Consider the following 15,782-nt stretch of genomic DNA (forward strand, 5'->3'; position numbering starts at 1 on the left):
CCATGAAAGTGTGGCAATGTTGCTTTTGGGGGTTCACAAGTAAATTTAAGCAAAGGGGTAAATGTGCAAACACTGAATCCACAAGTAATAAAGATCAATTGTAGTTACTACACAGTTACCAGGCTAACATGAAAGTTTCTGAGTGAGAGGATCCTTGAAGGTCATGCTATAACTTCCTTTTTCCATGATAAGATTTCCATTAATAGAAATTCAGTCTACTACCAAAATAAAGTATTATTTTTTGTTGCAATAAAATTACCCTCCCTGAAGATTTTAACTTTGGTCCTACATCTTCCTCTGGGATGGGCCATCTCATTTGTTCCCCTCATTTGTATGAGATACACAATCTTTATATTTGTTCTTCTTAATGACATGTTTCAAAGGCCTTAATCACATGTTGGATTAGGGTAGAAGAGAGAATGTAGAGAGTGGATAATGGAAGATGATATATTTGGATGTGGAGGCAGCTGGGTACCTAGAGGATTTGACTGCACTTGGGCTTATCCTATATAATAAAAGGGTAATAGGCTAATTTACCCTCACACCATCACAAAAAGATGGCGGCACCCACAGCCAATAAGAAGGGGATATGCTAATTGACTGTCCCACCCTCAAAGATGTCGGTGTCCACAGCCAATAAGGAGGGAATATGCTAAGTGACTGCCCCACCCTTAAAGATGGTGGCGCCCACAGCCACAGATGGTGGTGCCCAGTCCCCTCAGCCCCGCTGGGGCACCTGCCTCTGGAGTCCCCCAGTCTCCTCAACCCCCCAGCCACCCAGGGCTGGCCTGAGGCGCAGGTAAGCCTCAGATGGCCAGTTACTATGAGGTGCACTGACCACCTCTTGGTCCCTTTCCCCAGCCGGCAGGCTCCGATTGCCCAATGGCAAATGGGGAACTGGGGTTCGGGGGCAGGGCCAGGGAAAGGGCAAAATGGCTGACCTCTTGGTCCCTTCCCCAAGCCAGCAGGCTCCCATTGCCTGATGGTGAACAGGGAACCGAGGGTGGGTGGAAGCGGGGCGTGAGGCCGGCTGCGGGCAGCCGGGGAAGATGGCCCTGATCACAGGCCAGGCCTAGGGACCGTACCCGCACGCAAATTTGTGCGCCAGGCCCTTAATAAGAATATAAGGAGGAAAGAGACACAGGAAGGAAGTAGGGAGGCATCCAAGGTATAATTTACTTTTTAATACATACTTACAGTTTTGCTGAGGAACTGATCCTTTTTCTTGAACCAAGTCAAGCAACTTCTGTCTATAGAATTTGAATCTAAGAACATAAATTATAGGGTGTGTTGGATATTGGGAGGGAATTTCTTTTTTCATGGATGACATTAAGGTCCCAGAGGAGGATTCCACTTTCCTTCCTATCCCAGTGTCCTTCCATCCCTGTCCCTCTGCCATTGTTCCCCAGGACAGAAGGGTTTTCTGGGCCAGTTTAGTAGGCCTTGTCTGGCCTAACACTACTCAAACCACCTGTCTGCCCTAACACCTGCTGGGGCTTCATTTCCAAGATGACAGGAGAAGACCAGGAAGTCTTCAAACCACTTTATTTTCCATCAAATCACTTCTACATCTTGTTGAGTTCTTACCTAAAGCTTTTATTTTTCAGTTCATGAAAAATGCAGCATATCTGAATTTAGATGCAAAAACGGCCAATGCATATCTTACTCTCTGCACTGTGATGGGAACCGAGACTGCCTGGACCGCTCGGATGAAGAGGGCTGTCCTGTTGCCTGGCCCCAGCAGTGCCCCTCGGGGGAGGTGAAGTGCCCAAGGAGTGGAGAATGTGTGCTGACAGAGTGGATATGTGACCACGACTTAGACTGCAAAGATGGAAGCGATGAGAAGGTAGTCGCTCTTCTTCCAGAAAGATAACATAGATTTCTCATCACAACAGGAACACAGGCTTCCCTGTAGGAAACTTGGGAAAACACAAAAACAGAGAGGTCCACCATGATTACTAGCCAGAAAGCCACTTGTAACTACACCAAAGTGTCCAAAGTGTTAACATCCTCCTGTTGAAAGTCAAATTTCCAAGATGCTTTTTATTATACGTTTGCAAGTGTTACGTCTTGGTGTCCCCCTCAGAGGTAAGCTCTGAAGGTCTGCTCAATGGTCACGATGGAGAAACTAAAGCTCCTACTCTGTGCACAAGGCAGCCTGGGCTTGACTCCTACAGCTTGCACTTGACCTTAAGGAAGTACTTACTCCCTCATGTTGTATTTCCTCATCAGTAAAGTGGGTATAAGATATGCCTTGTAGTGTCCGAAGGGTTGAGCGTGGATCTGGGGTATAGCAGGGTCACGGATGTCCCTCCCTTCCTCTTGCACATCCTGCCCCAGACCTGAGTATCCAAGTCAATTAGGTGTAAAACAACGATCAGCGAGCGGGGCTGAGCGTTAGGCGCGGTGGGAGGACTCCCGGAGGAGAGCTTCCGTGGACTCTTCTGCTTATGCCTCTTGAATGAAGACTTTTCTAATTTTCCAAAACAGACATTTCTTCCCGCTTCCCACTCCTATCTGTGAGCTCCTCGCCTAAACTCCAGCCGGCGTTTCACCGAGTGTGTAGGCTCTGCCCAGCCTTGTTGCAGTAGGGCCTTGAGGATTGTCCCCTAAATGCAGGCGTCTTCCTCCGAGAGCCCCTGCCCGGTGCTGATTGCCAGTGACACTGCATCCCCCTCTGTCTCCACAGAACTGTCACCCCCAGGAGCTACGGTGCGGCTCCAGGCAGTGGTCCTGTGCCAGTGCAGACCAGTGCGTGCCGGACTCCTGGCGCTGCGACGGGCAGCGTGACTGCAGGGACGGCAGTGACGAGGCTGCGTGTAAGTGCGGGGCTCTCACCGAAGGGCGAGGCAGATGGCAGCTGCTCGTGCTGCTGTGAGAAAGCAGTTCAGCTCGCCCCTGCTGCAGGACCTGGAACCTTCCTTCCCCAGAATGGAGGCCTCCTGCGCACAGGGAAGCATGGCCAGGGGAGGGGTGGGTGTTTGTGGGTCTGACCATCACGGCCAGGCATCATCCTATGCAGGCGCCCCCGAGAAGTGCAGGAGTTCTGAGTTCCAGTGCCGCTCCTCTGCCTGCCTCCACCTCAGCCTGGTGTGTGACGGGAAGGAGGACTGTGCCGATGGCTCGGACGAAGGTGGACAGTGCTCGGCGTCAGCATGCGGCCAAGCACAGTGCTCCCACACCTGCTACCCGTCCCCCCGAGGCCCTGTGAGTGCACCAATTATGTTCCCAGCAGCTCCAAACATGGTCTAGGCCCTAGACTTTAGGGAAGGCCGTCCCTGACCACTCCCTAAGCTCTCAGTCTCAGTGGCAGAGCGGTGCTGACCCACCCACCAGTGTCCCTGTGCCTGAGCTATTCTGGGCTCCTGGTGAGTCCTGTCTCCTTCCTTTCCTGTCTGCTGATTTCTGCAACCCTACCAGCCAGCCTCCCCAAACTCTACCACCACAGTCCTTCCCACCCCAGCTGTGAGCTCAGGGCCACACTTAGGGCTAAGCAAGACGTTTCTGTGGTTGTCCCAAGAGCCAAGTAACCATCCCTTTGTGCTGCAGCTGGGGAAGGGGAGTACCTACCCATACAGAAGTCCTTTCCATGTGAGTCAGATGGAATGCGACCTGCCCTCAAATTAAGAAGTGCCTATGCTCTCGTCTAGCATTATTAGTTGGCCGAACATAGTGACCTTGATTCTGATGGGCAAGTAGAAGAAAGCTGAGTTCTCGTGGCTGGTCGTGGTAGCACCTCTGTTGGGAGACGGCCAGTTCAGTCAGGTCGGCATGCCTCTTCACTTTCTGATTGTGCTGGGCTCTAGCTGTCCCGTGCTGAACTTAGACACCTTGTTAGCTCAGGACCCATGGTGGTGGCAAGGGTGTGAGGTGTGTGGCAGGGCTGATAGGAAGAAGAGAGTGACTGTATTCAAAATAAAGTTGGTCCTAAGAGCCATTTGAGTTGCTGACATTGAATGTATTGCCATGTGCTTTTTATGGCAAGATCGAAGCCTTTTTATCAATGTTGTATTGTCTTCAGAAAGTCTTAATGCTTTCATCAACCTCTTTCAGATATGTGCTTGTGAGCAAGGCTTTGAGCTGAAGAGCAGCAGCGGAATCTGTGAGGATGTGGATGAGTGCCGGAGGTTGGGTGGTCAGCCTTGCAGTCAGACCTGTATCAATACGGAGGGCTCCTACCGCTGTACCTGTCATCCTGGCTACTTGCTGGAGCCTGATGGCCACACCTGTAAAGCAACAGGTTAACTGGAGCTGGGAATATCTCCTAGGCTGGGTCACAAGCTTCAAGGTCCTAAATCTTCTAGGAATACCAATACAAATCTCCTTCTCAGGTCTTAAATGCTCCTGGCAGCTTTGTCTGTCTTTAGAGCAAGATTAGCAGAATCTCAAAACACTCTTTTAAAACCTCATATTTCAGACTGAATTTGAGTTTGAAAGAGTCTACCAATAAGGCATTATTATAACAAAACCATAACTGGGGCCTTGTACCCATGAGTCAGCCTTACCTGAAGCTAGAATAAGTGTCTGAAGTCCTAACAAACACTTCTTTCCTGCCCACCTACCCCCAAATATTTAGTTGGAAATGTGGTTTTCAACTTAAGCTAACCACACCTTTATTCTAAGTATCTTCAAATGTGGGTTTCAGCTTAACCATTACATCAAGGGAAGAGCTACTTAGATACCAGATAACTGGTATCACAGCCCTGGCGATGAGAAGGTAAAGGCTACTTTGTCCTCTGATTCCTTAGCCAGTGCTGGGGTTTACTGTTCCAACTCCTTAAAACCACACTGAAAGCAGTTCTTATTCAACAGGTACTGAACCAATCCTGCTTGTAGCCATTCAGTTTAACCTGCTTCTCTATGGACTAAGGAGCTTGAAAGAAGATATTCTGGCAGCTACAGACAAGAACCTGGTTATTTTCTCTATTGACTATGACTTACTGGATCAGAAAGTCTTCTGGACAGAGCTCGGTGCAGAAAGTATTAAGTGGATAAGCATGGACGCAAAGAAGAAAGGGACTGTAGTAAAAGGTATGTCCCCTGCCCTTACTAAATACACATGGCATTGAAAACGAAATGAGTGTCCATTAACGTTCTAAACATTGGCTTAGTCGTATCTCCTCAATTAAAAAGGGTCAAGGCTTGCTAGTTGGTTGAAATGGAAAGATGCATTGTCATCTCAGTAGACTGGGGAGTAAGCCATACTATCAGCCAGGGACCAATCTGAGCAATGGTCATCTTCCTCTACAAATACTACTTTGGAGCATTTTTAAGAAGACTGCTTTGATGGAAATGCATATGCCAGTTGAAAAATTAATTAACATGGCATGCTAGTCTGATGACTATGAACTAAAAGCTAGTTAAGAGCTATAATTTAACCTAAGTACACATGTTGAATGGTTTCCTCTCTTTAGGAATAAAGTCAGACTGTATGGTGGTGGATTGGATTGGGAGGAATCTCTACTGGACAGATGGCACAGCTGGCCAGATTTTGGCAATTCAGTTGACTGCTGTGTGGCGAGGAAAACCTGAATACACAATTGTCCTGGATGATAACTTAAATCAGCCACGGTCTTTGGCTTTAGATCCCTTAAATGGGTGAGTCCAGGCATAACAGTGTCTGGTCAAGTCCTTTAAGTGTGTTATTCCTCCTTAGTTCTTCTTTGGTTGTGTTCACTCACCACAGAACAAGTGAACTGAAGAAACCTTATCTGACTTTATATTCTATGGTGATGTAGATCAACGACACATAGTAATTTTGAAAGCTTCTGGAGAAAGTCCTTTATCTCAGTAAAGTGAGCTGTAAGTTGTTCACTTGGTAGCACACCTATACTTTCTTTTGCCAAAATAAGCAAATATACCTCTGAATAGAGAATTTTTATGGTTCTAAAATTGCAGGGGGATGGAGAATGGAACTAGATATAGTATTTAATTTACAGTAATGTGCTTGGGGTTGGGAGGCAGGATAATTGTATCTTGGAATTAAACCTGGGTTCTTCATCTAGTGTCCTTTCTCTGGGAACTTAGAGACATTTCCTACTTGGCAGAGCCAAGCCCTCATTGGGATGGATATATATATAGTTAATATGCAAAGTGTCCCCTTGGGAGTTCAACCAGAGACTGGGAGTTCGATCGCTCGCTATGACGTGTGCTGACCACCAGGGAGCAATGTGGAATGAAGGAAGGCCCCAGCCGGCAGCTGGAAGGCCCCGATTGGCCCTGATTGCCAGCCAGGCCTAGGGATCCTACCAGTGCATGAATTTTGTGCACCGGGCCTCTAGTATATATATAATGAAAAAATCGCTGGGCTAGTGTGGCTCAGTGGTTGAGCATTGATCTATGAACCAAGAGATTGCAGTTCAATTCCCTGTCAGGGCATATGCTCAAGGTTGCAAGCTTGATCACCAGTAGGTGGCATGCAGGAGGCAGCCAATCAATAATTATCTCTCATCATTGATGTTTCTTTTTTGTTTTGTTTTGTTAATCTTTCCCCAAGGATATTTTTCCATTAATTTTTAGAGAGTGGAAAGGAGGGGGACAGAGAGAGAAACATTGATGTGAGAGAGATACATCAATTGATTGCCACATGAAGCCTCACCATGGCTGGGGATCGAGCCCGCAACTGAGGTACATGCTCTTGACCAGAATTGATCCCAGGATCCTGATGCTCTAACAACTGAGCCAAATCGGCTAGGGCTCATCATTGATGTTTCTATCGCCCTCCCCCTTCCTCTCTGAAGTCAATAAAAATATATTTAAAAATAAAAAATAAGACAGAACAAAACTCAGGATTCAAAGGGAACCCAGATTGGGTATCCTTCCTGTTTTTCTCACCTTTTCAATATCTTCAACCAGGAATCTGTTAATATGGTCCTCAGCAAAATGACAGTAGTTTTGATGCAGCTAATGGCTTGTGGCCAAGAATAAGGTCTGCGGCACATGTCTGCCCATGGAGCTAGCATACTTTCCAGCCCACAAAAGATTGTCAGGTTTCCTGAATATTTTCCATGGCTTAGGGACTAATGTATTCCTAGCCTTCTTACTCAATTATCATGATATTTTAGCCACAAATGAGGACTAAACAATCACCATAAAATATCAAGAAAACCTTTTACTGCTTTACAATTTTGCTTAAGGAATAGACCAAGTTAACATTTGAAGAAAAATTAATTGGGCTTCAAATCACTGTTTTAAGGGATGAATTGATATTATTTTCTCTGAGGTAATACTTTATCCCAAAGCTGACTTTTATTCACATAGGTTAATGTACTGGTCTGAAATTGGAGGAGAACCTCACATAGAACAAGCTGGAATGGATGGTAGCAGGAGAAAAGTACTCATCAATAAAGGTCTTGGCTGGCCAACCAGCATAGTTCTTGACCAGCTGAGTTGGAAGATATTCTGGTCCGATGACAAATTTCACTGTATTGGCTCTGCCAATCTAGATGGCACTGGGATTAGCGTAAGTGTTCTTTTGGTATTAGATTTGTACAAAATGTCATGTGTCTTGTGTAAAACTCATCCCTGAAACCTCACCTTCCCCATTTTAGATGTTGCAGTTAACACAGATCAAGAGCCCCTTTTCAGTCGCTGTATTGGAGGATGAAGTCTTCTGGTCTGAAACAAAGACAAGAACAGTACAACGTATGAAGAAGATGACAGGCAAGAACAGGGCTGTCCTCATCAAGCGTATTGAACAGCCTTATGGACTCAAGGTCTATAATGCACTCTTCAAAGTATCCCCCTCATTCTCCCTGAAAAGGCTACATATGTGAACTTCCCAAAGTACAAACTGGAGTGACATCCCTCTATAATGATTAAAAAGGAAGATTTATTCATCGGCTATGTTCAAGGATTCAATAAGGTACACTGACATCTAGCTGTTTTCTTCCAGATAATGCACGAAGTCCTACAGCCCAGGTCTTCTAATCCTTGTCTGGACACTGGATGTTCTCACTTGTGCCTTCTGAGCCCACAATCCAAGGGAAGCTGTCATTGCCCGGTCGGACTCCTGCTTGCAGATGATGGCATCAACTGTGTCCCTGTCAAGGAGTCTGCCTTTCTGTTCCTTGTGTTGCCCACGGTTATCATACAGGTATTGTCCACAAGCGTCCTCATGTGTCTGTGCTTGGGCTACATCCTGTTTCAGACTGAGTAATCTGAATTCTTCATGTGCAGTTATAAATAGTAGGAGCTCTTTCCCTTGGAATATTCTTCACACATGACTTAAATTTTAATATCCACTGTGTGCTGGGAACTATCATGACCAAAATAAAGTAGCTATGAAATAAGAACAAGTTCTACTTAAAATCCTTTAGGAAATGCTTAGTACATCAGAACAGTGAGATTTAATTTAGTTTAGACAACTTTGTTAAGTTGTCCAAGCACCTGGATAATGATGTAGATTCCAAATACAAACAGCTTGGCTCCATTCTAGCCTGGAGGTGGGGGCAAGTACATTTTGTGATGGAACTTTTCTTAAACCGTAGGGAGATAAAAGGTAGTGACAAGCAAGTCACCCCTAACTTCTAATATCTAGAGGACTTGGCATTTAAAAAAAAACAAAAATTTGGGGGTCAGGATAGATTTTAGCTTCCTTAAGATCTTAATAGTTGAAGCTCACTTAAAGGGGGGGACCTTTAACAGAAGAGTAAATCTTCAAAACACCCAAATACAAGGAATTTAAAGTGCTTGAAGCTCCAGGAAAGGAGAGAAATAACTGCTGTCTGCTTTTAGAAAATAGAATATTTGAAAATGTGAATTTAAGTATTTAATATGAATTTAACATTAATGCAAAATCAAGGTAACGAATTAGACTAGATGCAACTGGTACCATCCACTTAACTTTTTTCCCATAGATTTATCTGAAAAATATAGAAACTTTATTAGGACAAGCAACTTTACCAGAACATAGGGTACTTCCCTTTACCAATATGAACCAGCTGGCATCAGTGGACTACCTTGTCCAGGAAAAGACACTCTACCTTTCAGAGTTGGGTAATGGTGATATCAGACTACTGAGGCTCAAAGAATCTGGAAAGCTTTCTTGGAGGAAAATCTTATCTACGAAGGGGACAGTAATCGACCTTGCTGTGGACTGGTTGAGTGGAAACATATATTGGATTGACAGTGAAAACCCGCATATCAATGTAGCTTCATCCAAAGGCCAGTATTCCACTGTTTTGTTCAGCAACAATCTGTCCCACCCAACCTGTGTTGCACTCCATCCACCCACTGCAATCATGTGTTTTGTGGATCTGGGTTCCCAGGATGGTGGTGGGCGTGGTTCCAGCATCGACTGTGCCTCCATGGATGGCATCAGGAGGAAGGTGCTGTGGCAGAAATCCCAGGTCCCAGTGGGCCTGACCTTTTCAGATTCAGGGACCCGAGTATACTGGGCTGATACTGGTAAGTAATGATTACCTCCACCCTAAATGGGAGTCCGAGGGACCTTGGCAAGAGTGAAGTAGAAATGTTCAGTTTTCTGGTCTTCAGGCATAATAACTTCAAATAGCTTTTAGGTCTGAGTTTATATTTTCTGTACCACTTTCTAAACAAATACAATCATTCCCCATCCCAAGTTGCATATAACAGCCCATAGTCATGCAATAGCTCCTTTGTGAAGGCATAATATCAAGACCTTAAAAAATATGCATGAGCAAATATTTGTGTATCATTGTTAGAGTAGAATGAATGAATGAAGAATTGGCCTTCAGAGAATGGATGAAGATAGTCTCCTCCTGGAGAGGAGGCAAGACAAGATGTAAAGAGTTGAAGGAGAGAGCACAGCTGTTCAGGCTAAATAAAATAAATCGAACCTCTCTTTCTAGGGAGAGGACTCATAGAAAGTATTCAACAAGATGGCTCTAGATACAGAGTAGATCGCAAAGGAATTCAGGGCCTTAACCTCTTTACATATGGCCAAAGCATGATGTTCTGGACAACAATTGATGATGGTAGGTCTTAACTCTGTATCTGATTGTCTTTGTGATCTGAATTTATTCCTGTGTATCTAAAGTGAATCTGCTACTGCTTAGAACTGATCTCTGCTGGTGTCCTTCTTTTAGAAGAAGAGCCAAACAACGTCCCTAACAGAACATGTACGTGTAACAGTGATTCTGTGACTTGAGGGAGCTTTAACTTCTTTTGGTTATTCTTTGTATAGTCCAGTTCTGCCTGAGATTTCTGGCATTTATATGAGGCTCTCTGCTTTGGAGGACACCTGTTTTGGTAGAGAGAGAACTGGACCAGAAAATGGAACTAGGTTGTATAACTGCTCTGTCAGTTAGTAGCTAGTGGCTGTAACACCTTACCTGTAAAATGAAGACAGTACCTGTTTCAGTTGACTAAATACACATGAAAATACTAGGTGAAATATAGAACATCTTACACTTGCAAAGTATTTCTAGTATATTCAGAGAGATTGTCATAAATCACAGTGCTCTAATATATTGTTTCTGGTTAGAATCTAGATTTGCTAAAACTGGAAAATGAACAATTTATGTGTTTAAAATAAATGTGTCTCTTTATATTTTCCAATTCTGGTCCATTGACCAGTTGAGCTGGCCACATCAGAATTTCAAAGACAAACTGTCAGATCCTACCCCAGAGATGTTAATTTATTAGGTATGTGAGAAGGCCTTTGCCATCTATTTTAAGATTCCCCTGGTGACTCTTGTTGCAGAGAAGCCATTTTCAGAAATGTTCTAGAACAATGTTTAAAATCATTATCCATCAATTGTATGGGCTGCATCTAAGCATCATATATCCTAATTTCCTGTCTTTAGATATCTGGGCATATATGAATGTTCTCAACATAGCTTATTAATACCTGATTTTATTTTGGAGAGAGGCATAGAATGTTGTCTTTTATTTATCTGAAGTTTCTTCCCAGAAACATGATTTAGAAAAATACATACCTCTTCTGTAAAGCTGTTGTTCCTCAACTGGAGTTTAGCAAACAAATGACAGTTTTCACATTGAGCAATATTCTTTGCCCAGGAAGTTGTTTTAATTTCACTTTTGTTAAGGATTGTTCACTGGCTTTTGTTTCAGCCCAAATCACTAAAGTTTGGTACAGCAAGGCAGAACTTTCAGAAAATCGGTGGTTCCAAGTAGACCTGAAGATTGTGGATTTAAAAGTTTACAGTAAACTTTCTCAACAGGGTAAGTGACTCTGCAACGATTATAACAGCACTGAAGTCTACTGGATTTCCCCATGGAGGGGATGGATGCTCCCTCCTACATTATTGCCTTGAAATATCTTTGAATTTTCCATTAAAATATTTCTCTGGCAAATTCCTGTAGATCTACACAATTCTCTTGTCTTTATGCAGTTATATACAGTCTGGTCATGGTGTATAACTAGTTCTGTTACTTATTTAGGAAACATAGTAGTGGTAAGTGTATTGGACTGGAGTTTGGTACACTTGGGTTCTATTTTCAGTTCTATTATTGTAGGTTAATGACAATTATGGTATAATAAAAAATCCCTTTTAGCTCTAGGGTGTCTTCATTCTACTCATTGTCACTTGTATCTACTTGTGATGTCAAGTAATCCTTGAAATATCAACTGGGAGTGGTGCTCAGATGTTTTTCTCCACATTTCTATGGACAGAAATAGAGTGCCTGCCTGAATTTGTGGGGAGGATGATGATGTGCTTAGTTGAAGTAGTAAGAGAAGTGATCTGTTACTAGTGGAGATTAACTCCAACAATGTGAGCTCAAATAGTTCATCATACCTACCATTACCATGGATAATTCAGTATACACATTAGTCTTAAGAGAATGTTGCCCCACTGCTTTGTTTTTGAAAGCTAACTTTTCTAACTGATATTATTAGTAGTCATGCTTAAACTCTAAAGTCTTGACTTTGCAGGATGAACCTTTTAGAATTCTTCAGTGTGATAAATGGTCACATCATAAAAGCGATGATAATCTGTTGTTTAATTCTGAGAACCAGAAGGAGGGTCTCTGTCACCCTTAAAGTAGGTTTTATCTATACTACATGCATACCTATTCCACAATTCCTGGAATATCTTAAAAGGTAAACCCTCACTTCTAGATATAAGATATAAGCTTTGAAGAATTATGGGAAGCTATAAATGGCTGGCTTAATCAGACTATTCTCTCTCTCTCTCTCTCTCTCTCTCTCTCTCTCTCTCTCTCTCTTCCAATTCCCCCACACCCTCTAGCAACCACCAATCTGTTCTCTATCTATTATTCTTAGAGGGATCATAGAAACCATAGCCCCCATATTTTCATCTAAAGAGAGCTTTATTTGTAAGAACCTTCTAGCTCTGATGCTGGGTGCTTGGTGTGAGGGGAGAAGAGAAGTCACAATGGGATTTTGAATGAATCAGAGTTTACCTCAATTATTCTTAAACCCATCCATTGTCTGAACTCCTAGGTTCCTATAGCCATTCTTATCCATGAAGAAGAATCACCAATCACTTGGTACCTAGTTGACTAAAAGAAATTAAGTTAATGAGATGTATCCTGTGGGGAAAATATCTGGATCCTATAACTCTGATAGTCTATTTGCGGAAGACCCTTCTGAAAAAAATCTAAATCAGTATATTTCGGGGGTTTGGGGATCCACAGGTAGTAACAGCTGCTCAAAAGACAATGGAGGATGTAGCCACATTTGTTTACCAAACCCTGAAGGACAGACTTGTAAATGTTCCAGTGGCTACTACTTGGCTGACACAAACAGATGTATTGAAGCTGTCCGATGCTCTGCGCCATTACAAGCCTGTAAGGATGGTCAGAAATGCATTTCCATGGAGCAAGTGTGTGATGGTCATGCTGACTGTCTGGATGCATCTGATGAAATGGGCTGTGAGTAGCTCCTATTCATCACCATGACTGGCTTACTTTTAGTAATACCTAGTTCTTCAATATTCCTTAGGCTTTTATTCTCTAAATGATTACAACATTATTACTGTACACTCTTTAAACTGAACAATAGGACACTTCCAATGGGGCTGTTGGATTGTAGATTTGAACCCCTTGTGAAAAGCCGATATGCACTCTGTACTGATTTTAGAACAGGTAATGTGATAGTGAGTCATTATCACTGTACACTCTTTAAACTGAGCAATAGGACACTTCCGGTGGGGCTGTTGGATGTAGATTTGAACCCCTTGTGAAAAGCTGATGTGCCCTCTGTACTGATTTTAGAACAGGTAATGTGATAGTGAGCTCCGAAGGGCTAGACAGTTTGTATGTTGCCTGAAAGAACACTCATTTAACCTAGATTTGACTCAGTACATTTTTGATCACTTGGTGAGCATAGCCAGGGGAAGTTGGTTAGGCAAACTATTTGTCTTGTCTTGGGTCCCTCTTTTTAATGTGGAAATAGCACTTTCTACCTCACAGAGGTGTTAAGGAATACAAGAGAATGTGTATAAGGCTGCCATACTAGTTCTTAAATGCTAACTGTAAATGGCTGTTACAGAAATACTGTGCCAAATAGTGCCTTCATGGAACAGTGTTTTCATGGCCAGTCATCTGAACAGCTATATCTAATTCTGCTTGTAACCGCCACCCTCTAATCCCATAGCTCCAGCTCCAGTGATATCCAAGTCCTATAAGCATAGAATTGAAGAAGCAGTGGGCTTGGTACTGAGACTGGTCATAACTAGTAAAGAAAAAGATTTGGAAAATGAATCTTACAGGGAACAGTTCTCATTACTTCTCAATTTAAATCCTCATCTTCTAAAACCCGACTGGCTGGAAGACAAATTATTACCCCTTATCACTTCATTTTAACTAGGAAAGACAAAGACCAAAGACCAAGAGTTGATTCTATGGTCTTGCCCTTCCTGTGTAGGCAGTGACTCAAGAGTGGGGAGTGTCAATGAGCGAGACATTTATCACCCTCATCACCTGGTTTTGAAGCCAAACCAGAAATCTAACATACCTTCCCTTGCTCTCCCATCCCTGGTGACCTAGGCCCAAGAGTTAACTCTTTTCCTTAATAATGATTTGACTCTGACTTTTACATAACTTGTTTTGGAGGGGGTGGTACTGGGTGCATAAAGTTAGATTGGCTTCCTCTGGATATACCTTACCATGAGGGACCCTAAACTGTCCAGGAGTGGAAACACGCCTGTGGACCAGCTTAAGAAAGAAGCAAGAATAGTTTCATTGCTAATATTTACTTTGGTCTTTAGTGTTCACATGAGGAATAACACCTGTGCCAACAATGACAGAGAATATGGTGAAGTGCCTTAAACACAAAGTTAACTTCAGATTCCTCTGTGGTTAAAAGCACCCTGTTGCCTACTGCCTGCCTAATGCGTGCCCCTCCTACCACCACCATGAAATCTGGTTCAATACTTGCGACTTGTAGATCCTGCTAAAACCTATAGTTTACTTGAACTCAAAAAGTCTTAAATACTTATATACTTACATTATATATATATATATTTTATAGAGAGAAAGTGAGAGGGATAGAGAGTCAGAAACATCGATAAGAGAGAAACATCGATCAGCTGTCTCCTGCACACTCCCTACTGGGTATGTGCCAGCAACCAAGGCACATGCCCTTGACTGGAATCGAACCTGGGACCCTTCAGTCCACAGGCCGAACATGGTTTGGGACTAAAATAGACACTGAAAAGCCTCTGGAAGTCCAGGAAGCTCCAGGGACCCCATTCATTCTCTTCTTCTCATGGGCTGTGTGGCCCACTGCTGCATTCCCTGGGCACATTTCAGTTCAAATACTAGAGGCTGGGACTCTGGCCACGTCATAGAGTGTCGGTTAGTCAGCATGTGAATCTAGTATCCTTGAGTCAGGAGCTCATCCCGGTCCAGTCACCTAAGGCGAGTGGGGAGGTGGCATCATCTGGTCTGCCTGTGCCAGCTACCCAGGCAGGGACTGTGGGCAGAGCAGGGCTCCTCAGAAGGAGCTGTGGGTGAAGGATTGATGAATATATAAGGGAAGGAAAAGTGTTTACAAACATGTGAGCAGCACCTCTCCTTTGAAGGCCCTTATGCTCTTGAGCAGCATAGCACCTGTCCGCCTCATCACCATGTGATGTGTGTGTCTCGGTGGCCCCTCTGGCATATGCTCATGGGGCTTGGGAGGAGGCGATGCATGCGCAGCGTTCTCTGGGAAAGGCAGCAGAACCTGAGCCAACTGCAGGGACTCTGACAGCTGCCAAAGCTGCTGCCGACAGCCCCGGGAAAAGATGTGGGAGCTCTTCGCTAGAGGCAGCCAGCCAGCCACCTGCTCCCCAGTCCCGTCCCTGTTCTCTCAGCCTGGGTGACTCTCTGAGACCCCTCTTGCAGGGTAGATGATAATATGAGGCTAGTTATCTGAGGACAGGTTAGAAAAGTTGGAGCCTGCCCTTAAGCAACAAACTTTCTTTTTCTCCCTCAGGCCCTAAACATGATGATGATCTAAGATTTCTTTTTCTTAATCTGTTTGTGTCATTTTTCTAAGTACTGACAATTTGGTTTAATTCATTAGATCACAGGATGTTAAATCTGAAAGATCACCCAAGCCATCCATTTCCCTTGGAACACTTCCTGAGCCACAGTAGATGCTCAGTAAATACTTGCTGAATAAATTTAGTGAATTTGGATGTGAAAAAACAGCCCCCGAGAGAAAGGGCCAAGGTCACCTAACAAGCTGGTGGCAGGTGTAGGACTAGAACCCAAGCTTCTTTCATATATATATATATTGATTTTTTATAGAGAGAAAGTGAGAGGGATAGAGAGTCAGAAACATCGATGAGAGAGAAACATCGATCAGCTGTCTCCTGCACACTCCC

The 15,782-nt window shown here is 43.7% G+C and overlaps 1 protein-coding gene across 5 annotated transcripts in view; it reads left to right on the forward strand.

Moving 5' to 3' along the window:
- LOC102257791 (low-density lipoprotein receptor-related protein 1) overlaps positions 1–15,782 on the forward strand; it is a 44,158-nt gene that overhangs the window by 24,852 nt on the left and 3,524 nt on the right. For 4 of the 5 annotated variants that reach the window (XM_014537890.1, XM_014537889.1, XM_014537891.1 and 1 more), the window contains 13 exons: positions 1,608–1,846; positions 2,690–2,819; positions 3,023–3,207; positions 4,054–4,240; positions 4,813–5,031; positions 5,415–5,598; positions 7,261–7,462; positions 7,551–7,715; positions 7,895–8,095; positions 8,859–9,408; positions 9,831–9,956; positions 11,056–11,166; positions 12,604–12,840. In XM_014537890.1, the coding sequence (XP_014393376.1) occupies positions 1,608–1,846; positions 2,690–2,819; positions 3,023–3,207; positions 4,054–4,240; positions 4,813–5,031; positions 5,415–5,598; positions 7,261–7,462; positions 7,551–7,715; positions 7,895–8,095; positions 8,859–9,408; positions 9,831–9,956; positions 11,056–11,166; positions 12,604–12,840 (2,736 nt within the window). Of the gene's footprint in view, positions 1–1,607; positions 1,847–2,689; positions 2,820–3,022; positions 3,208–4,053; positions 4,241–4,812; positions 5,032–5,414; positions 5,599–7,260; positions 7,463–7,550; positions 7,716–7,894; positions 8,096–8,858; positions 9,409–9,830; positions 9,957–11,055; positions 11,167–12,603; positions 12,841–15,782 lie in introns of those variants that run through there. The other variant, XM_014537894.1, reaches the window with a different exon arrangement.

This window comes from Myotis brandtii, unplaced genomic scaffold, assembly GCF_000412655.1.
Source record: "Myotis brandtii unplaced genomic scaffold, ASM41265v1 scaffold185, whole genome shotgun sequence".
Taxonomy (NCBI): domain Eukaryota; kingdom Metazoa; phylum Chordata; class Mammalia; order Chiroptera; family Vespertilionidae; genus Myotis; species Myotis brandtii.